This window comes from Brachyhypopomus gauderio, chromosome 12 (assembly GCF_052324685.1).
Source record: "Brachyhypopomus gauderio isolate BG-103 chromosome 12, BGAUD_0.2, whole genome shotgun sequence".
NCBI classification, from domain to species: Eukaryota; Metazoa; Chordata; class Actinopteri; order Gymnotiformes; family Hypopomidae; genus Brachyhypopomus; species Brachyhypopomus gauderio.
In genome coordinates this window covers 989,139-1,013,725 of record NC_135222.1, presented here as the reverse complement: position 1 = coordinate 1,013,725, position 24,587 = coordinate 989,139, and the positions used below count along the sequence as shown (strand labels likewise).

The following is a 24,587-nucleotide window of genomic DNA, read 5'->3' as shown; positions in this document are numbered from 1 at the left end:
CATTGGCTACGGGTCTAACGAGTGAAGGTGTCCTCACTGGCTGCGGGTCTAACGAGTGAAGGTGTCCTCACTGGCTGCGGGTCTCACGAGTGAAGGTGTCCTCATTGGCTACGGGTCTCACGAGTGAAGGTGTCCTCATTGGCTACGGGTCTAACGAGTGAAGGTGTCCTCACTGGCTGTGGGTCTAACGAGTGAAGGTGTCCTCATTGGCTATGGGTCTAACGAGTGAAGGTGTCCTCACTGGCTACGGGTCTAACGAGTGAAGGTGTCCTCATTGGCTACGGGTCTAACGAGTGAAGGTGTCCTCACTGGCTGCGGGTCTCACGAGTGAAGATGTGCTCACTGGCTGCGGGTCTAACGAGTGAAGGTGTCCTCATTGGCTACGGGTCTAACGAGTGAAGGTGTCCTCATTGGCTACGGGTCTAACGAGTGAAGGTGTCCTCACTGGCTGCGAGTCTAACGAGTGAAGGTGTCCTCACTGGCTACGGGTCTAACGAGTGAAGGTGTCCTCACTGGCTACGGGTCTAACGAGTGAAGGTGTCCTCACTGGCTGCGAGTCTAACGAGTGAAGGTGTCCTCACTGGCTACGAGTCTAATGAGTGAAGGTGTCCTCATTGGCTACGGGTCTAACGAGTGAAGGTGTCCTCACTGGCTACGAGTCTAATGAGTGAAGGTGTCCTCATTGGCTACGGGTCTAACGAGTGAAGGTGTCCTCATTGGCTACGGGTCTAACGAGTGAAGGTGTCCTCACTGGCTGTGGGTCTAACGAGTGAAGGTGTCCTCATTGGCTACGGGTCTAACGAGTGAAGGTGTCCTCACTGGCTGCGGGTCTAACGAGTGAAGGTGTCCTCACTGGCTGCGGGTCTCACGAGTGAAGGTGTCCTCATTGGCTACGGGTCTCACGAGTGAAGGTGTCCTCATTGGCTACGGGTCTAACGAGTGAAGGTGTCCTCACTGGCTGTGGGTCTAACGAGTGAAGGTGTCCTCATTGGCTATGGGTCTAACGAGTGAAGGTGTCCTCACTGGCTACGGGTCTAACGAGTGAAGGTGTCCTCATTGGCTACGGGTCTAACGAGTGAAGGTGTCCTCACTGGCTGCGGGTCTCACGAGTGAAGATGTGCTCACTGGCTGCGGGTCTAACGAGTGAAGGTGTCCTCACTGGCTGTGGGTCTAACGAGTGAAGGTGTCCTCACTGGCTGTGGGTCTAACGAGTGAAGGTGTCCTCATTGGCTGTGGGTCTAACGAGGGAAGATGTCCTCACTGGCTGTGGGTCTAACGAGTGAAGGTGTCCTCATTGGCTGTGGGTCTAACGAGGGAAGATGTCCTCACTGGCTACGGGTCTAACGAGTGAAGGTGTCCTCATTGGCTACGGGTCTAACGAGTGAAGGTGTCCTCATTGGCTACGGATCTAACGAGTGAAGGTGTCCTCATTGGCTACGAGTCTAATGAGTGAAGGTGTCCTCACTGGCTACGGGTCTCACGAGTGAATATGTGCTCACTGGCTGCGGGTCTAACGAGTGAAGGTGTCCTCACTGGCTGTGGGTCTAACGAGTGAAGGTGTCCTCATTGGCTGTGGGTCTAACGAGTGAAGGTGTCCTCATTGGCTACGGGTCTAACGAGTGAAGGTGTCCTCATTGGCTACAGGTCTAACGAGTGAAGGTGTCCTCACTGGCTGCGGGTCTAACGAGTGAAGGTGTCCTCATTGGCTACGAGTCTAATGAGTGAAGGTGTCCTCATTGGCTACGGGTCTAACGAGTGAAGGTGTCCTCATTGGCTACGGGTCTAACGAGTGAAGGTGTCCTCATTGGCTACGGGTGTAACGAGTGAATGTGTCGTCATTGGCTACGGGTCTAACGAGTGAAGGTGTCCTCACTGGCTGTGGGTCTAACGAGTGAAGGTGTCCTCACTGGCTACGGGTCTAACGAGTGAAGGTGTCCTCATTGGCTACGGGTCTAACGAGTGAAGGTGTCCTCATTGGCTACGAGTCTAATGAGTGAAGGTGTCCTCATTGGCTACGGGTCTAACGAGTGAAGGTGTCCTCATTGGCTACGGGTCTAACGAGTGAAGGTGTCCTCATTGGCTACGGGTCTAACGAGTCCCGCACACACGTTCCTCTTCCACTTCACCAAGACGCTTACTGCTTAGAGAAGCACTTTGCGCTTCCCAGCACAGCCCTCAGAAACCACATCTGTGTCTATATATAGACCTCCTTTACACGACCCATTGGGGACACGATACAATCTCTGGCTGTTTTGCTCACTGACCAGCGCTGAAACAGGACCACGCTATACTGACACGGTTCCATGGCCGGCTGCTGTTGTGGAGTAATCCTTACCTCTGCGGCTGTGCTAAAGCAATGGAGAAAGACACTGCGATCACAAACGTTTTGCTCAGACAACCAGTGATGGCCTTCTAGATGGTAAGAAGCCAGAAGATGGTAAAATATATTAAGAAAACCTGTCGGGTGATGTCCAAAACATATTATAATTGCCACTCCACAGTTTCGCTCATTAAAGCACCTTCTGTCAGAGCAAACAGGAAGCAAAGTCCCATAAGTGAAGAGGAAGGACTCGTTTGGAGGGATAATGCACAGCTAGCACAACAACAACAATGCTATGTCTTGTGATAAGGAAATGAGGGCCGGCATGCCAATCATACTCAAGCAGAGCAGGTTAACTCTTTCGCTGCCCATTCTGCGTGACGTCATTATGTTGGTGAACCGCGGGGATGGAAGGCAAGTCTTCCCAGAAGGCTGTGCTCCTCCAACGCTCAGATAACACAAAAGGAAAACCCCAGAATTCCACAGCTGGGCACTGTCGTTTCCACACAGCTAAGCGTTATTTCAGAATATTCCAACATTTTTATGGTCAAACACGCATGCAAAAAGAAGCATGCTGCTTTATTCTGACAACATACATACACACAGATAAATATATACATAAATACACACGCAGTTGTACGTATAGTCTGTGAACTGTAGTGTATGTATACTATAAGCAGCAAAGGAACTAGGAAAAGCTTCTTCAGTGCATTTATAATGTAAATGTAATATAATGTAAAAATGTAATGCAAAAATAATGTAAAAGTGCACTATTTGTGATTTTTGCCCCAATTGAAATTTGTCCTCTGCATTTACACATGCGTGCAGCGAGAACACACACACAAGTGATCACACGTGATAACACACACAAACACACAAGTGATCACACCTACCCAGAGCATCGGGCAGCACGGCACCCGGTGAACGGTGGGGTTAGGTGCCTTGCTCAAGGGCACCTCAGTCATAGTCACAGGCCTGGGAATTGAACCCACAACCCTCCAGTCACAAGACCAGCTCCATATCCACCAGACCACGACTGTGCATTTACAAACATGTGCATACTGTGTCCGTACACTTAGGGACGTTAAGGCTGCCAAGGTTCACAGTATCTGACCATGACAGCGATCAGCGTTTCCAAGGAACCGAAGTGGCACTGCATGGTTTACAACGTTCCACAGAAACCGTACGTTCTATGACTCAGTTATCATAAAACGTGGCACGCTACGGTGCTTTCACCTTGTTTTTTTTTCCTTTTGTTTCACTTAAATCTTTAGCGAACATAAACATTTGTGAGTTTTAACAGAATGACGTTGTGAGCGAATGAGTTTTCTCATCCACAACATTTTTCGGAAAGCAGTTTTCCGAATCTTCTACCGCACTGCGTTTGTGTAGCTGTACTCCGCGTGCAAATCTGGCTGATTACGCAGGCTCCTCGCCGAGCGCACCCCCGCACTGTTTCTCATGCTGGATGTTTTTTTTGGTCTTTCCGCATTTTGGCTGCGGTCCTGCGCAACGACCCGGCGCGTTTGAGGACCGCCGAGGTGGCGCCGTTTGTCTCGGGCCCGAGTGCGAGCGTGAGGCGGGGAGAGCTTTCCACCGGCCGCCGGCGCAAACACTGGGGTCGCTTCAGGCATTAAAAGGTCAAAGGTGACAGGCCGTAGCAGGTGGCGAGAGCTTCCCTTGCAGTGAGCCGGCCGAGAGCGACCACAACGAAAGAAAGTAAGAAAAGAGGAAAAGACACAGACATGCACGAATGGCAAAGACGCAGGACAAAGACGCAGGACAAAGACGCAGGACTGCGCTAGTCAGCAGGAAGACGAGCAAACGTCTGTGAATTAAAGATATTAATGATCATAGATCAAAAGATCAAAGGCTATTCAAGATCACATGGGTGAGGGGCCGGGGGGGGGGGGGGGGGGGGGTAATGAGGCGGTGATGAACAACTCCTCCTGTCAAACAGTGCTTCACTATTACAACAGTGTGCTGTGTGTCAGGTTGCACCACGCCGCCTGACGCTTACAGAGCTGTTGAAATGAAGAGTGAGGGGAAGAGGACTGTGGCGTGGTGCGGCCATCACAGCGACACAGGCACACCAGAACTTCCTGCTGCCGAGTCAACGATTGCAACAGGTTTGCTTGAAAGCTGAAAAGATCTTTAAAAGTGTCAAAATATCAGACCAAACGTCAATTGGGGGGGGGGGGGGGGGGGGGGGGGATGTGAGGTGTGAGATGAGGACAAAAAAAAGAAAGAAGGGAAGGAATGAGAGAGAGAGAGAGAGAGAGAGAGAGAGTCAGTCAGAACAAAGACTCTCGACAAAAGGAAAGAAAAGAGAAGCAACTAGCGTGCGTGTGCTTCACAGGTATCCGAATACACGCGCTGCTCATAGCAGCTTACATCACCCTCTTCCAGTAAGGCACGCGCTATGCCTTAGCCCAAGGCCCAAAATAGCCCTGTTTGCATAGCACGCACAGACAGGCCACCATTCCTCCCTTTCTGGAGAATCCCTTACATTCAGAGAGTTTTAGCGTAGGGCTCATCCTTCCACTCCCCACAAAAAGATGAAAAGCGAAGAGAGGTTTTTATTATTTTTCTGTGTCCGCTCTCCTGCATGGCGTCCATCACCATAAGACGCTGCCCCTTCCGAAACAGCAGCATAGACCATAATCACTAAACTATTAGTGATACACACACTCTTAATATAAACCATATAACAGCTTATGCGTCCCTACAGGAAGATATAATGGTAACACTGATGTCATTAGGTTGTGCACACTGCCAGATTAGAACCGTCTCTATCTCTTACTGTAATCCAGCATGGATTTACTTTTGTCATGTTCATTACCAACAGGCACAGACTTGAAAATCAATAACAGCCAGGAAGAGCAATAATTCATGCCATTATGGTGGAATTTGCCTTTTGATTATCACACAGTGCAGGTACGTTTAAAGTGAAAAGCTTGTTTATCAAGATGGATAGAACAGTAAATGCATGGTGGACTCAACAACACACCGACAAGGAAGCATATCATTATTTCACCACGTCAAGGAAATAACAGACAAAAATACCTGGAGACAGACCAGAGAAATCGGCACTGTGCCAGTGACTTCCGAGAATAACAGGAATATGACTTACGTTTCCCACAATGCCACCACAATTATCACACAGGCACTTTTCCTTAAAAAGCACAACTGTTAAAAAGATCACAACAGTGACTGTGCCAATTACTGCATGAGACTAAACTAAGAACAAAACAAAAAACCAGTAAGGACAAGTAAACAGATGAGGTACCTCGGGAGGTGGCCGTCCCAGGTATGCATAAAACTTAGTCCAAAACTGCATGAGTGACATGAGTCCAGTGTCTCTCCGGTAACTCAATGCTGTTCACCCCGAGAAAACAGCACATCCGTCCATGTGCAGGAGAGAACGCCTGGCGTCCTCACAGCTGTGGCATTCCCAAAGAGCGCGGCACAGAATGAGTGAAGGAGAGAGGGAGAGAGAAAAAGAGAGAGAGAAGAGATAGAGAGAGGCCAGCTAATCCAGGAATACTTTCGTCCAAAAACCTCTCTCACTTGCACACACATACACACACACACACACCCATGCACGCATGCAAGCACACACACACACACACACACACACACACACACACACACACACACACACACACACACACACGCACGCGCGAACGCACAACAGGTAGGATCCCGGATCGTGTAGGACACTTCAGTGCCCTTCCGGCTGCCTGCTGCCTCTCCCAGTCCTGCTGAAGTTTCTACTCTCTCGCTAAAGCAGGAGTGACAGGTATTTGCCTAGAATGTTCAGTCATATTGATTGTGGTTTGGTTCCTCAATGCCGAGGGAGGAGGGGGGGGGGGGGGAGGGGAGGGGCGAGAGGGGGGGGGGGAGGGGAGAAGGGGAGGAGCTTTCAGGAAATGATGCTTTTGTTGGTAAGTGACTAGAGTTCCTGGCAGTCAGGCCCTCTTTACTGTACATGGTGTAACTCAACCGCAGTTGTAGTGTAAACAGCGCAGCGTGCCGGTCCTCTAGTGCGCTGTGGCCGATACACAGCCTGTGTTTAATGCTCGCAGATCATGATTTAATGATGATTCTCTTTAGGCTAGCGGTTCCTCTGTTGAGCACATTATTTCAGTCTCCCACACTAAGGGAATGGTGTTTTCATTCATCACTTATGAATGGGAAACAATTGAGACAATTAAGTTTTTACGCAGCTTAAGCGACTAGAAGAGATAAATTAATGGTTGCAGGAAAGACTATTGAAAACAGATTAGATGCTCGCTGAGCAAACACGGTGTGTTAAGATGATTATTGTATCGTTTCTTTCAAGATCCATGCTGCACATATAAAATGTGAGCTAAAATGTAAAAACATAATGTTATAATAATAATAATAATAATAATAATAATGCCCGCTAGCAACATTTTTCATCAAGAAGTTCATGGTAGCTGTCTATTCCACTTGCCTGAGAACAGATTCCTTGCACAAAATCCACTGCAGGAATCTGTATCTAACTGCATAAACAATGATATTTTAAGTTTGTTTATGGTTTAACATCTGTAGTCAACATCTGTAGTCTGCAAATGCTTTAACCCTTCAGAGGGGCAGGGTGTGAGAGTTAAGGTTTACTAAACTATTTAAACACCTGAAATATTATGCACAAAAGATTACATTATATATATTATATTGCATTATACACTCACCAGTCACTTTATTAGATACATCTGTTTAACTGCTTGGCTAATTAGATTTCTCCATTAACAATCAAAAGGCAGCAGCTCAATGCAATTAGGCATGTAGACATGGTTGAGAAGACCATGTTCAAACCAAGCACCACAATGGGGAAGAAATGTGATTTAAGTGACTTTGAACGTGGCATGGTTGTTGGTGCCAGATAGGCTGGGCTGAGTATTTCAGAAACTGCTGGCTTCATGTATGTCCGCTTTATGTATGTACACTTATGTCTGGGGTTTATAGAGAACATTCCAAAAAAAGAGAAACCGATCCATAAATCAGCAGTTCTGGCCTGACTGGTTTGAGTTGACAGTAGGGCAACACTAACTCAAACGATCGCCTGTTACAACTCCGAACGCACGACACGTCGAATCTCGAGAACAACCAGGCGCCATTTCTGTCAGTGAAAAACAGCAAACTGAGGCTGGAATTCAGACGGGCTCACCAAAATAGACAACAGAAAACATTTCCTGGTCTGAGGAGTGTCGATGACTGCTGTGACATTCATACCAGAACGTAGGAATTTGGTGCAAAAATATGAAAAGCATGGATCCGTCCGGCCTTGCAACAAGAATCGTTTAAATCCCACAGCCTGATCACGTCTGTCCCTTTATGACCACTGTACCCATCTTCAGATAGATGCGTCCAGCGGGACAACACGCCGTGTCACAAAGCTCAAATAATCTCAAACTGGTTTCTTGATCACAACAACGAGCTGGCGGTCACCAGATGTCAGTCTATTAGAGCACCACTAGGATGTGGTGGGATGGGAGATTCACATCATGGACGTGTAACTGACACACAGGTCTGTCCACGTTGTTGAATCTATACATGAGGAATTAAGGCAGTTCTGAAAGCCACCTGGTACTAGCACAGTGTGCCTATTAGTGGCTGGTGACTGTATATTTTATGTATGATTTTGTTGAAGCATCAGTACATAACAACGAAATGTACATATAGTATCAATAACGCTCTAGCCTAAATCTGGCTTTAAAATATATCACATTATATAGTTTTAATGCAGAAATACTTAGAAACAGATCAATGCTCAAAAGAGCTCGCTTTATACATAATGTAAAAGAAAAACCTACTCAGTTTGGGTTCTGTTGCTAAGTCACTATAAAAGGCCCACTGAACAGTATCTACTGGAAGAGGCTCTGACCATGACCATCAATAACCTACGACTGCTGCCCTGGGAGACAGCGAGGCGTCCTGAGCCATGAATGAGAAGTCATCTGGCAATAATAGGATATCAGAAAGGATGATTCAGCCTCTGCAGGCCTGAGCTACTTTCAATTAATTCCCGTTGTCTCGTGGGTTAACGAGGAGGCGGCGTGTTGCTGCTGTTGCTATGAACCATATTTCCATTCTAATTGCTGAAGTTAATGTCATTGAGTGTGTGATGTTTGTTCCAGTATCTTTTAATGGGGACGGTTCAGCCGCAGAGACGGCCAAGCGTGCTAGGTTCTGGTGTTCACCTTTAGAGGGGTGACCTCCTTCATAACATTTTAATACAGGACCAACTTACACCTTACCGTGGCACGTGGAAATCTAGAGGTAGGTCTGAAATTCATGGTTTCTGAGATCTGATGTAGTGGGGTCAGATCAAAATCGTTCCACAGAAGTTTAACCTATGCTTTGCCTAGACAGTAAGGTTCCTCTGAAATTCTCATTTAGCGTAATCTCATTCTGTATTTGAACAAACACAGAACTTGCCCACATATTAAGGTTTCTAGCTGATCATCAAAAGCCTTTCAAAGGCATGCTGCAAAAGCCTGTCGCATAGATTTCTTTACAAAATTTCTGTCTCTCTTGCTTTCGCATTGTGTGTGTGTGTGTGTGTGTGTGTGTGTGTAGCTAACCCTAGCACCAAGGTCGCTGAGCTCTGCTCTTACTCTGTGGTTAAACTGTGGTTTCACATACACATCACTCTAATTCAGGTAGGCTGTATTGTTTTCTGCTCAGAAACTTTAGAAAACTTCACTACACCTGAATCTGATACGATAAAGAGCCACTCCAGGCGTTATTGACACCTGCATCGAGAGAAACAGTGTGAACTCTAATTCAGTTGAGATTTTTATTTGATTTTTTTAAACCATATCATCAGCGTTTGAGGGTGCCCAAACATGCTGAGCATCAAATAGGGGCAAACACGCCAGGCGACCGGTGCATGAGGTTACTCCATCCGTCCAGATCTTCTGATCTCCAGACATCAGCTCAGGGTCCACTCGGGCAGCGCTGACCCAGTTAAGAGGTGCTGCAGGCTGGATCCCCCTCATCCTGCCGCAATTATAACATTTACTGAAATTATTCAACTCCTTCAAATTTGCTAATTTGCAGGCTGTGAAAGGCACAGAGATGACCAGAGAGTGAGACCGGTGCTCTGACCCGGATGGAGAACCACTACGCTGTGTGAGAAGACAACAGCGCTTTGGTTTTCTGTTTTGACTATGATTCTTCCCATGAACATCTTCCACAGAACATATCTGTGTCGAAACAATACGAGGAAGTCCTCAACTTCACATAGTCAATAATGGTTAAGAGCACAAATGAATAACAACATATTTTCACATGTTTAACCACTGACATTCTGAGAAGGAAGGGGAATAAGGCTGATTTTACATGTGCAGGTGCAGGCTTTGTGTGTGTGTGTGTGTGTGTGTGTGTGTGTGTGTGTGTGTCTTATGCAGCATGGCAGTAAGATCCCCCTGCTGGTCAATGTGGTCAGTATTAGTCACAGGACAAATATGGTCTCAAGAGAGACCTTGTGAGGAACAGTCTTCCCCAGCTGAGATATCTGAAGTGTATAGTGACTGTGTTGAATTAAGGTCTGTTCTAAAAGGAAACTGTTAGAAGGACTTGCAAGAAGCATTAGATAACCATTTCATGTACAAATGCATGTTTTTTGTCTACTGGATGAAGAAAAATTTAGAAAAGAGCTTGTTGAATGTAGAACAGAGATTGTTGAATGTCCCCATAGAGTAGCCCCATCCCTCATTTCTCATACTTTTTAAATTATTGATGCGCTACATCATTCATAATTTGATATTAACACTAACTGGATCAAGGTATTTATCATTCAGCTGAATAGGAGAATGTGACTACAGGTTTAAAGGGGTGTGGAGGATTTAAAGTGAGTTTAAAGCAGTATTTTGTGACTGCAGATACAAAAGGACAATGCAGGACGATGACTATTTGAAATGTCCTGTTCAGGAAGAGAAGGGAGACTGTCAGCACACAGCAAGCTGGACTCAGCCCCTGTGTCTGATAAAGAAAGAGAAAGTGAAAAAGAGTGCCAACCTTTGAACCACCTATATTCAACCACTTTGGCTGGGGGAAAAAAACTCCCCAGATAACTGGTGTGCTAGCAGCTAAACCACATACACAACAGTAGAAGCAGCACGAAGCTTCATCTTAAACCAAATCAAACCCTTCAAACTACAAGTGCATTCAGCTTTTGAGGTGTGAACATTCGAACATTCTCGAAAGCGAAAACGCCGGCGAGGGCACGGAGACCCTGTCTAGGCCGTATGGACAGGCGAGTCCCTCAACGTCTGCAATGTCTCGATGGCATTTGCATGGATGACTGATAAAAGGTCCCAACCTACCTCTGGGAAGGGGACGCCGATGTCAAAGTCTGAGAACGAGTGATGGCTCCAGACATCCAGGGCCATCTCAGGAGAGCTGCTGGAGTGGTGTTGCCTGGGAGACGAAGGAAATGAAAAACAAAACAAAACAAAAAGATGTAATGTGGAATTTAAATGGAATTTTAAATTCACAGTGAACACTGGAAAATGTTACGTATATATATATTCTAAGAACATTTTGATGATATACAATGAAAGAAAGGAACAGTAATGGAACGTTAAGGAGGAATTTTCAAATCAACATCACGGCTGATTTATAATAAGAAACGGTGCCGATTATCCTACGTCCCAGAATCTACCTAGAAACCCACCATCACATCAGAGGAACACACAAAGTGAAATACAGTTTCTTTTTGTATAAAAGGAGATTTAATCAAGGTTTATGGATGTTTAAATGACCAGGCCATTAGAAGATCAATAAAGATTTTTATTGACCAAATTAACACATTGATTTGATATATTAATTTTATATTTCCATTTACTCTCATCTAGATCTTTCCACAACTTATGTAGCCAAGAATTCTAAAAGCAGGACTTAATATATCAATATGACAATGTTAAAAGTCATTTATTTTGCTACATGTACAAATTAGCATTAATTACGCATTAATTTCCTTGATGAAAAACCTAATACATTCCTTCAAAGTAGTGATTTGCGTTCATGTTTTGATAGCTGTCTCATTTCAGAAACCTGAAGAAATTAAAAAACACGACTGTTCTGAATTTGTAGTACTCCTGTGGTGTCAATAAGCATGATAAAGCAGCGTGTTGTGCTAATAACAGCGGCTACAGAGCGCTACGCTTCAGCTGGTGCTACATTCTTACTACAGCTCAGACGAGTATCATGTCTCCTTTATGAGCGACCAGCACAACTTTACATCAAACATCCGCAAGTTCTGGCAAACGTGTCTTTCTTTTTTTTGTGTGTTTTGGACAAAACTAAAAATCATTTTTTAATGAGGAACGTAAGTGTCCATAGATGTGTTTAATTGTTAATAATAACAAGGTACAGTGTTATCAGTATTCTGAGTGGGATGGATGAAAATTATAGTCATGGTGATAAAAAAAATAAAAGTAAAAAAAAATGACGAATGAGCCAAATATATGGACATTTAAGGTAGCAAAAAGCAAGAATGACTCACATCTAAGACTTTCATAACAAGGATGAGCACAGACATGAAACACAGGCTCGCCACACCTTCAGGACTGGGCTTTAAAGACAAGGTGGGCACTCCTCCACAGAGAGGCTCCACAACTCTGAGCACACCGCTGACGTAAACAGCGTGTGACGTACACTGACTGCGAGTCGTGGTCGCATCGTGTGACACTCACTTTCGGTTCTCCCTCTACAGACACTCCCATGTGGGAAATCACCATATGACAATTAAGGAAGTTTCATTCTTAATCCTATTGTTGCTCTCATCAGCCGTCAAAATGCTAAAAAAAAAACCCTACAAACAAACAAATATAGGCAAGGAGGCAAAATGAAGTATTCATAAAACACCCCTTAGCACGATTGATTTCAAAACATCAAACCACTACACTAGGTGTAGTTTCCCTTTGACCACCCACCCACACACACACACACACACACACACACACACACACACACACACACACACACACACACACACAGCTGTCCTCAGCTGACACAGGAAGAGCAATAAATCTATTACTAGGAGAAAGTAAGAACACACTTACAAAATGTACATTATATCATCTAAACTAAGGACAGAACTGATTTGGGGCTGCTTATTCAACAGAATGCTGGGAAGGATTTTATTGGTGTTCTTGTGTGAGGTCACGAGGCCACTAACGGGGTCATGTTCAGTATGCTTAACGAGACATTATGGGTTACCATTAAAACATACAGAAAAACAAACCCACATTCCCTAATAATAAGGGAACCTGGCCTTTCACACAAAATACCCCGCCCACCTCTGATACAATATTAGTATCAATTTAACACTTAATGTCCTCACATGTTTCCAGCAATGTGAATACACAAAAACCAAAATGTCACATATGACATAATGCAAAAACGTATATAAACTATGTAATACACACTATATAATTCACTACATATAACTATGTCATACAAGAAACTACAAAACAAAATCCACCTTGGACAACTCGGGATTCACCATCTTTAAATACAGATACAATTCCCGAATGAATACAAATACAACAGTGGTTCCCGAACTAGGTAGGGCGCCGATGTGGTTCATCTACTGGTTTTGAAGCGAAAAACCGAAGCGGGCCAGCCTATGCGGGGCCACATGAGGTTATTTCATCCGAGCCTTGGCACTCGCTAGTGTTGCGGAAGGCTGTGCAGATGAATGGAAACCCTCATCTCCTCCGCTCCCAGTGTCACCACAGACCAGGCCCTCTCTGTCCACTCCACTCATACGGCAGTGTGCGCTCTGGGAGCCATTCCTCTGGAGCAGTGGGCCTATCCCAGAACACTCCGCCTCTGCAAGCCCACACACACGCCTCTGGCAGGGCAAGACGCTCTTATCTCTGGCGTCACGATAACACAGAACACGAGCTTCCACTTCCCCGAGGCGGAGAGGACTAAAGGGGGCTGCTTGAGGAAGGTCTAATAACTCCAGTCTAACATTTTCCGAAGATTATCAAGTGTAATATATCTGTTTTGTGTTAGCTCGGGTGAGAACGGGAGCTTTACACAAGAGCGTGTAAGCCTAAGTGTCTTAGCCTGGTTCAACGTACAGCATACCTAGAAAAATCACACAAAGCAAGCACAGGTTTCTAAGAATCCACTACGTGGACAACCAGACTGGTTCTTCCGGCTCCTCCAGCCTTGAACAAAAGGCTTTCAAAAATATCCAAAGGCCCTAAGCCAGTAGCACTATACTTAGTTACACTTTATAGTCCATCCCTCCTGTTCTGACAGGCTGAAAGAACTGATCTGATCCAGAACATCGTACGCACAGACGTCCGTTTTTCACAGGCGCACGAGGGGCAGACAGGATGTAGCATTTGGACTGATGCTAGCATCAGAGACACGCTGTCATTCATCCTACAACTGAGACTGCAATTTTACTGGCCCGATGAACAAAGCAACCGTAACACACATATGCAGCTCACATACTCCGTCTGTTGCTTAAGCTGGTCTCCTCTCTGACTTTCCTAAACATCTGACGGGTTCTGCTGAGCAAAGGCGACTTTAAACAGGGAGCAGACTGAGCAAGTTAACTCACATCTTTGATTCAACTTTCCACAATTACACTTAACCGTGCGATTATGGGAAATTGAGTAGTGTGATAATGTCATTGTGGAAAGATGGGCCTTTTTTTTAAGACACATCAGTGTGTATAAATTCAAGCTGCTTTAATGCACAATAGCAATGGCTTATGATTATTAGGGAATGATCATCTATTCATTCGTATATGTATTTTATACACCAGAAACTTGTGGAAAGCAATTTTAGATAATCTAATTTCTTGTATAATATATTTTCAGGCAACTATAGAATAAGGCCAATCACAATTAAACAAATAACCACAAAGCAGAATTCACTCCTTTCAGTCAAGATTGTGTTTCGACCTTAATGGAGAGTGACACCAATCACATTCATTCTTGTTCAGTTTCACAGAGGATCTAGAGGTAAAATTGAGACGTGTTGATCCAATATGACAAAGCACATCAAAGTTTACTGACGTATCCAGAGAACTAGGAAACATTCTCAACCTCTTTTTTAATTAATGCAATAATGACTGTTCTAGTTACTCATCATTGTCAGAAGACAATAATTTTGGCCAGCAAAAAATAATTTTTTTTCCACTGCTGTATCACTTTTAGTCACCCAATTTTTCAACTATTTGCAAGCAGCTATCTTGCACAGGAAAGCCTGTGATGCTCGTTCTAATTTCACCCTTCTCTGAAAGTTTGAAACGTTGCAGCACCTTTCTCTGACGTAGTGAATTAAACCCAAATTGGCTCAGCAGTTTTTGATAAAGTTAAGCTAATCAAAGCAAATCAAAAAATTTCCCATTTTTGCTAAACATGGTAAAGCAAACGACTGCACGAAGTTGACAAGAAATGACGAGAAAAGAAGTTGGAGTACTTACTGGCTGCCAGACTGCCCAGGCCAACACAAGCTGTAAGGCTGCTGTGGGAAACTCCACGGGGTGGAGGGATACATCGGAGTCTAAAGAAGAGAAACATGGTGTTCAGATGGAGGTCAGTACAAACATCCCTGCGTGGTGGTGAAGGGTTGATCCATCAAACACCACATAACTGAACCTGTTCCACAGTACACAAGTGCCTACGAAATGCAAACCTCTAACAAACAGGGGGGACATGCAGGCAAAACAAAGTTTTGCATACATTTGACACCCATTTCCACTGGTTCTGCATTAACACGGCACGTTGAAAAATCACCACTGTGCTCCGAAATTAACTTTTTTGTTTACTGTGTGTCTTTCCCACGGAAGACAAGATCTGAATTGGAGCATCACCATATTTCCGTTGGGTAACAAAAGAGAAAACGTTCGTAACGAATGAAATGTGAATACAGATTAATGCTAATGTCATCCTCAGAAGACAATCATTCTGATATCACATTGACATGACATGACCCACACCCTTCAGTCAACGTATGTGTCTGACCTTCGAGTCCAAATGCATTTGAAAGTTTAACTCCATTCAAATATTTTTTAAATATATATTTTAAATAAATGAGGATGCATCAGCTTTTAAGAAGGCCCTAATTTAGTGAAGCGATCATGTCATGATTTGATCTAGGCTAAGTCCCATATCACATAGTGAACATAGTGAAATCTAATCTTTCCCCAGGGGTGCAACGGTTCTATTGAAAGCGACAGGAGTGACATGGCCAGTCAGTGTGTGACCCACGTGACACATTACCTCCATAGTGGGGGACACCATGCCAAATATTCCATTCTCCACCAGCGGTCCCTCCGGATGCGGACAGCTCTGCCCGTCCATGGCAGGTGAAGCAGAGAGGGAAGGCATCAGGCGTGGAGCATGCTAACCAACACCAGCCAGGAGCACACGGTGGATCAGCGCCTCACGCCCGCCATGTCCTGAACACATAAACAGAAGACACCAGAACCGTCAGGTACCAACAGGAACAGAAGAGCAGTCCTGTGTTTAAGAGTCACTTAGCCTTGTTATTTAATTTTTTTTAGTGCAGAGGTTTAGAGCTTTGCCGCTAAAGTATCAAGAAGAGCTACAGAGTGAATATCACATTTGAGAAAAACCTGATGGTTCATTATGTAAGTGGCCACACTTCAGCCTGGAGAACCTGTTAAGAAGGCACGAAAACATCTGACATCTGGGTGATTAAAACCCATATTACATTTCGCTCGGTATGCAATGATGGGATGCTTGAAGCAAAGGAAGTGACACTTTCAAGAATATTTCACATAATTAGATATTCATGAAATGACTCACACCACCCACCCAGATCAGGGGATTTGTAGACCCTGAAGCAGGCTTGCTCGGTCATAGTGACGTGTGACAAGTGTTCTGAAGACGTCACATTAAACTGAGAATGAATAGTTATAGTTTGAAGTAGCATGTCTACGCCCTGTAGTTCCTGTGACGTCAAGAATCTGGAACAAATTCAGCTATCCGGGCGTAAGGGGAGTGGTCACAGGAAAGAGGCTTTTCCCAGCTCCTCTTCAGGAACAGCCAACGTCAACATAGTTTTAACGTTCTGATGTGGGCTGAGCTGATGACGATTTTGTCAAATTCTTCTGCCAAGATAAAGTTTGTGCCTCTAGGGCTTAAGATCAAGCAAAGACACTCCAGAAACATTCTTCTATAGCTCCCACAAGCATAACCCCCCCCCCCCCCCCCAAAAAAAAAAAAAAAAAACAAAAAAAAAAAAAACAACAAAACAAATAAACAATCAAATCACAATTAAGCTTTTCTGGAGTTTTCTTGGGTGCTTCAAACGTGCATGTTTCCTCCTGACATGTATGACAGACCGTAGCAGTTAAACGCATCACAGCAAACAGGTGTCCACATTTCCTGGTGTCCAGGCCAAACTTCAGCTCAATGCAATCAATAGACTAATGATCATATTCATGGGCTTCAGGAGGAGCTCTTCCTGTAAAGACCCATCATCATTACTGGGAAAGCAGCTAAGCAAATACAGTCAGACCCAGAAATGTGGCCACTCCTGCAAAAGACGAACCAAGCAGCTGCTTCAAACTATCTGCTGAAACACAAACAAACACTGATATCCAAGGACAAGAGGAAATGAATCATTTTTTTAATATTCTAATGCAATAATTTCCTTTAAAACTAAGGCACGAATATGATCAGCACACAGCCTATCCCACTCTATCAACTTTGGGGATTCTTGATTTTGAATTATGTAAAAATGATAATACCACAGATGTGGACAGTGGACTACTGTATTTTCTATCAATATAAGTGTTCATACACAAGCACAAAATGCAAAGAAAAGTCAGGGACTCCGACTGCAAACTAAAACCCTGATGTTTTAAATCGGTTATTTGAAGCACTTGCGTGTGCAATGGAGAGACTAATGATTTGCAGCTGGAGAAGTTCATTCCAGGTCAGAAAATTCTCTCTCTCTCGTATTAATCTTTCGATTAACTTTGGGACCCTACTCGCTGCCCCAGGCTTTATTTTCTGGGTGGCCCGGTAGTGGCTGCGTCGTGGAGGGGGAATATTCCATGACCCAATCTCGTGTGACTCCTGCCCCGTCGTACGGCTTCCTCCTCTTTCACATGTTTCTCGCCTGCTTCCTCTCTGAATTCTGAGCCACCCGACACTTTCACACTTCAAAGCTAAAGCACTGCAGGTTACCGAGAAACTCCCAGTACGCACACAGTATACAAGCGTAAATTACACACCTGTGGTTTACAAAAGGCAATGGCGTGTTTCTGCCGTTTCAAGAGGACGGGTTCAGGTATATAAATACCCATGCACTCTCTTGTCCTGCGCTGGGTAGGGGTCCCCCCCAGTTTACTTATTTTCCACACAAAGCCCCAGACTCACATATTTCTGCCATTTCACAATGAGTGTGTGTAGGCAGCTAGGACGCATGGAGGGTATCCAGGGAGTTTGACTCTGGTCATCTCAGTCCTGACTCAACAGCTTTAGGCGACAGCCAGCCATAGCAAAACCGCCGTCAAGCAGGTCTTGCATAACAGAGAGCACAGAGTCTGACATGAACCAAAGCATTAAGAACAGGACCAGCATTTCACATTCGCTTGTGTTTCTCAACTGTACGCTTGATGGAACTACATTTTCTTTATCAGATGGACAGATGAATTACAGAAAGTTTCCAGAGAAACAGGATATTTTCAGCAGTGGTCCTTCAGTCCACCTGTAATCTTCTATATATGTGTGTGTGTGTGTGTGTTATATATATATATATATATATATATATATATATATATATATATCCGTTCCGTTATATTTATTATATATATATAAACACACACACACACACACACACATACTATATATATATTTAAGTATGTTCTGGAGAAGTTACCTAACATAATGTTCAGGTCGGGTCTCTCTTGCTCTGTCCATCCCATTCTACACACTAGTAACACACACACACACTTAAACACAATAGCGCAACATCACCACCGGATGACTTGGCATATCTCCTGGCTCTGGGACCCAGTGAGAGTCTTTAGGCGTTTAAGACGTTTCACAACACACCAGTGACTTAAAAGACTTGAAATACCACAAGACCAAGTGATCTGTTCATCAGTTATGCCGCATATAATGCAACCACACACCTTGTAAAACACTATGACAAATTAATTAAGAGATAAAACATTAATGAAGGGAATAATGTACTTCACAGTCTAGCAGTAGGAGCACAATTCAAAAGAATGAAAAATTTATGAGACATTTTTTAAAATGTAGCCATCTTATTCAGTGGCAGAAACACAGCTATCAGTCCAGTGAGCTGTAATGGAGCGTAATAGACAGCTGCAGGCTGCACGAGCCACCGTTCTGATATTAAAGGAAGGAAATGACAAAAAAAGGTTTTATATTTTAGACTTTTTACTTTCTTTTTTAAATATATATGCAAATGGAGCAAAGCCCACACAACATGACTAATTATGTGTGTGGCATGAGAAAATCCATTAACAAACACAAATACATGTGCACTTGTAAAGCTGCATTTTTAGAAATCATTTTCAGCCATTTTTTGTTTCAGTAATTTGACTCTCTTTTGAAAAAACTTTAATTACACAGAGGAGAAGGAGAGAGCCTCTGAGATGGTTTAATGATGGTGTCTGCAACAGTGACGATTCAGCTAGATGTGCTGAACCTGGCCTAAACCAGAAAACCTTTTTCCAGTTCCCAGCCTAAAAGTTCCCTATTTCCTGTGCACATACACTACATGCTCTGCAAACATGTAGTATCAGAAAGGCATCAGAATAGCTATCAGACATCTGAATTCAGAGACAGACCTTATCTAACCCCTTCATGCCGTGCCTCCTATCTCACTGGTCTTTGCTGTGTTTTCCTGTCAGGCTCCGCCCACTGCCAGCCTGACCCTGACCCAGCTGCTCAGTGAGTGATGTCACCTCTTGGCTCCCGAAACCCAAACACATCCTAACAGAGCCCGCTTCTCTGTTCGATGCCGCGGGTCTGACGCGGGTCTGCGTTCTCCTTCCAGCTGTGATTACATGGCGGGGGCACGACTGAATTCTAAACTCGGCGTTTGGCGCCGAAGCAAGCTTGTTCTTCCTGGAAAAAAAGGCTACGTGGAACACTCCATAGTGGGGAACACTCCTTTGAAACCAATAACCTGCCTATGAACGGACCGTGGGTTACGCATGCTGGCTTTTCTGAATGTCTTCGAGAAATGAGCATGGTTTTTCCGCTGCTTCGAAATAACGTAATGTAGCGGTTTCCTGAAAAACAAAGCACTAATAAAACAAACAAAATAAAATAATAAAATCCCCTGCCTCAGGAATAAATGGCACACCCATGCGTTTTCTACCTGTGTCGTGAATCATCATGCCCAATAGCCTACCTTTCATCAGGTGCTTAAACCTGGTTTGCGGCAAACAATTTGCAATATGTGCTTAGAACATTTTGCCGAAAGAAAATGGTGAAATTATAGTCATATCAAGTCATATCATATCATATCACTTTAATGAAAATGAAAGAATTTGAAAGTCATCCACAAAGTTAACACCAAGTATACAGCTGGACTATGTTAACAAAAAAATTTGTTTTTCAAAACCATGTTGGTTTGGTTTGGATTTGGACAGGTAGAGAGCAAATATTAAAATTTAGAACAACAAGAAAGTAAGATGAGGGATCTAATTATAGCGGCGGAAGGGTACATAATGGTATAATTTGATAACGCAAACTGTGCAAGCCCTCCTGTCACATTACGTAGCAGGATGTTCTGTGGTTGCCAACAGGGCCCTGCAGGTAATGTGACGTATTTGTGTTAAGAGTACGCCTTTTCCCCCCCATTTATGAACGTCTCATGATGACACATTTTGGTTGTTTATTGGTCCAACAAACATGCTAGTGGAAAATGTCAAACAACCAAATTACATTTCCTGCAAGAACACAAAATATGCTTGCAAAAAAATTTTTAATAGTGTGGCAGACTAAATGACTTTAATACCATGGTTAGGTTTGCCACAGGCAGATCTTTAATGTCCAGATACCATGGATGATCACATTGATCCTAGACACCTAAATTATATGAGGTGGCTCCAGAAACATGGCTATTTGGAAGATGAAGACCACACATCAGGTAACACTACAAGAAAATGTAAAACTGTATATCATATTAATCTCCTTCACTTTTGGATCTCCAAATTAGAGAACGACAAAGATCTAACCAGACATTCAGAACATCTGCCTAGTTAGTCTTTCGTAATTTAGATAGATACCGTTTCATGCCTACGTCACAATCAACAAAAGAATGGCAGTGCTTTTTCTCCCGAACCAAAAGAGATGTTAAAAACAAATCTATCACAAGTTTAAATTAAGGACTGACATACATTTCCAAACTCAGTTCCTGGGAAGACAAGGCAGTCCACATTTCTGCTCAATCCCAACTTACAACACACTTGTACACTGAAGTCCTAATAGAATTGCGTTGGAGCAAAATAATAGGGACCATCTGAGAGTCCGGCAGGATTGGATTAGAACGTTCTGCACAAAAGGAACCGGTCAGTCATCTATTACACTTTGGGGGTTGTGTGGAGCTCTCAAGTTAATTGGTTGCAAAAGCAGCGAGAGGTTGAAGAGAAAGAGCGTTAGTTGAGCAGGTCATGGGAGAACTGTGGGTGGACTGAGCACCAGCACAATGTAAAACGTGCTCCCAGACTATCAGACTATCAGATAGAACCGTGAAAACAGCAGATGGCTCGGCATTCCAAACCCCTCACGTGAACACAGATTTAACACTGTCATTTTCACCTCTTGCTTCATAGATTCTTTTTTGCAATTAAAAGTTTTGGATTTCTTAATTACTTAATCACTCAATTAGGTTCGGTGTATCGAGCTATGGTGCAGCATGGGAGTGCATGTTTATTTTAAACAAGACTTTCCGTGATCAAATTTTGTCACTTCTGCTTGGTTCATCATGAGCAAATTTCTCCATGAATTCCAAATGACGACTTAAGCAGACACAGCAACTCTGACAGCCACAATTAATGAACACACAGCCTAATATATCCACAGAACTAAAAATCATCTTTTTCACTTCCTCTGTTTGGAACATTCATTCAGAGCAAACATCAGCAGAGAAGCACTCATCCCATGTAGCTTCCAAGGGTTCACCACTAGCACAGGTGCTAGACAGATCTGGTTTCAAGGCAGTACAGTAGCAAGGCTCTGACACATGTACATGACCTATGACATTAAGTCTCCCTTGCAGCTCCAAGTAGATTTGTTACTCTGTACAGGGAGACATGTCCACGCGCCAGACTAATTAGGTCAAGTTTTTTTTTTTCTCTTTTCTGGAGATGACAAAATAAAAAGTGCTGGAAGATGTTGTAACAGCATTACATTACATTACGGAATTTCCAAGTCAGGACTATGAATGGATACTGATAAAACTGATGATCTAAAACAACACATGCAACATCTGTGTTGTATCCAAGGTAATGGTCTGCTCCTGTCTCAAAGATGAATGAGAAATAATGTTCTCTTCTTGGGTCATGTTATATAAACACGCTGGAGTGTGCTGTCAGTCCTGACTCTGATCACTAGCAAGTTCAAATTCATTCCAGTGAACTGACAGTAACTTAATCCTCTAATGTAGACTTGCACAATTTATTGGTTTATTTATTGTCTAAATTTCGGTAATATTACAGAAGGCAAGTCATTAATTTTATTCTGTGTGAACACCCCGAAGAGAAATCTCATACATTTTTGATGAATTATGGAATTCGCATGATTCAACAAATGTATGTATCATTGGTCAAGACAACACAAACTTACAAGTCCATTTTAACTATCTGCCAGCAGAATCTATGGTGGACAGGTTCACTTGTAGCTACTGTTTTAACAAAATACTGTGACCTTACAAAGTCACACTGTGATTGCAACAGTTATCTGTTTGTTGTGATACTCAATCAAGTTGCAGTTTCCAACAATGGACAGGGTTCTTTAGGCTTGGTCAAAACAATATAAGCAGAACCCCCTGTTAGATTCTTAAACACGGATAGTTGCATTTTGCATGCAAATGTAAGTCTGACATGCTGAAAATAACCTAACCACAGAAGCCATAAAAGCATTTTGTAAACACTGTTAACAAAGGTACAATGTAAATTTAAGGTGATCGTGTATGACAAAGTAGTCAGGTCAGCAGACAGTACATGTGAAACAATAAGAAACTTGGTGGATTTAAAAGTCCTGTGCAAAACGAACTCACACGGACGGATCCAGTTCGAGGGGCTAGCTCAGCAGTGTTCACACGTAACTGTAGGATCCATTTCCTGCTTCACACATGAACCATTACTTTATAAAACCCGAGTTCCAGGAACAGAAAAAGAGACAAAGCTATTACACAGAACCTCCACCGCCCCCTTCTCCATCACTAGATATTTTTCACTCTCTCCAGCCAGTAAGGGCTTAAATGAGATTTATTAGTGGACAGTGGAGTGGGCAGGCGGTGACATGGAAAAGGACAGTAATCCACAGAGCATGTGTCCCGGGCAGGCAAGAGGACGCCCAGAGTGGACGGGGTCACCACCCTGCCCGCTCTCATTAGCACTGCACCACAAACACTACAGGACAGGCAACACTAAGCAGAATTTAATCAGCACTAGAAGCTGAATGTGTTGTGCTTTGGCAGCGTGTGGAGTATTTTATTTCAATCCCTTCAGGAACAAATGACACCACGTAATAGCCGTTTCACCGTCTCTTTCTGTCAAAGCCGAGTGCCAACACCCCCGTGAAGTGAATTTCAAGACGACGGTAAGAAGAGGACTGAAAAAATGCAATATTCAGTTGCAAAAGAAAATTATACATATTTGGACAACACCAAAATCAAACCTGTGCAAAACAAACTTAGAAATTTTGAATAGGTGACAAAGCATCCTGTCATCATTCATGATGATTTAATGTAAAGCTCTTTTACAATATACACCTCCATCAGTGACAAAAGTTTGCTTTTTCAAACTTTCACATTGATCCTAGACATCTAAATTATATGAGGTGGCTCCAGAAACATGGCTATTTGGAAGATGAAGACCACACATCAGGTAACACTTCAAGAAAATGTAAAACTGTATATCATATTAATCTCCTTCACTTTTGGATCTCCAAGTTAGAGAATGACAAAGATCTAACCAGACATTCAGAACGTCTGCCTAGTTAGCCCATCATAATTTAGTCTATCAAAAAACGCTTCAGATGTGCAATCGCAATGTTGTGAAGTGTATCGTTATGTTTTTTGTTTTTACAATGGGACCTGATATATGTATTAAAATAAAGAAAACATAAATACTGTTTAATGTTAGTGTTTAATTATATATCTGCAACAGATAATTATCAAATGTCTTAATTACTCCTAATACTGTCATATTGTCTGTTTTGTGAACCCAAACTGATGGCTGGTTACCAAGCTTAGCAGCTACTGTTTAAAGGTTAGTGCCGAGTCCAGGAACAGGCCTTCCAACTCTCGTCTTGTCAGTTATTAAAAAAGGGTTCGAGTCTGGTAAAGCAAGAATCTTTTGGTGTCTACATTTTTCAGTGTGTGGCTTATCAAACCATATTTCAAGCCATCAAGCTTTTCATTCACTCAGTGCAAAGACATTATAATTATTTTAGGGAAATGCAAATACAAATGTGTCTAGTTATATATTTTCATATAGGTTATTTCCATCTAAACCATGTCTATAAACACTGCAGTTATGACTATATAATTACCTAACAACAGAGACCACAAATAATCCAACACTGATAGTAACACATCTGCTGAGATTAAATTAAATGCCTCAAGGTATAAACTACAGAATTACACCAGTTGTATTCAAACCCTCCTGGGCAGACTGTTGAATCATAGGTGTCCACATGTTTTAAGCAATCACTGTCATTCCTTAGAATACATATTAATACACATTTACTGTCAAAGCCAAAGTAATAGATTTCAGAATGACAGGATCATGTATTCCAGTATTCTGGAAGTGAAGGAAGTAAAGTTACTCATTTTAGTTCTAATGGACAGATGCCTGAACACAAAAAATAGTGGCAAAAAAACTCTATTTTAATTGTTAATTTATGTTTCAGAAGAATCAAACACAACCACTGAAAAGATTAAATAAATTATGTTACAACTGGCATAAAAACTGATTTGCCAAACAACGTGTTACTCTTAAATTAGCAATGAAAATTAGCAG

The 24,587-nt window shown here is 43.1% G+C and overlaps 1 protein-coding gene across 2 annotated transcripts in view; it reads right to left on the bottom strand.

Annotated features, from left to right (window-relative positions):
• Window positions 1-24,587, bottom strand: part of sbno2b (strawberry notch homolog 2b) — a 44,587-nt gene that overhangs the window by 18,603 nt on the left and 1,397 nt on the right. Inside the window, exons 2-4 of one of the 2 annotated variants that reach the window (XM_077024218.1) lie at window positions 15,607-15,785; window positions 14,808-14,887; window positions 10,678-10,771 (exon numbers count right to left, since the gene is read on the bottom strand). In XM_077024218.1, coding sequence (XP_076880333.1) covers window positions 10,678-10,771; window positions 14,808-14,887; window positions 15,607-15,714 — 282 coding nt within the window. In that variant the 5' untranslated portion in view covers window positions 15,715-15,785. Of the gene's footprint in view, window positions 1-5,609; window positions 6,099-10,677; window positions 10,772-14,807; window positions 14,888-15,606; window positions 15,786-24,587 lie in introns of those variants that run through there. The other variant, XM_077024219.1, reaches the window with a different exon arrangement.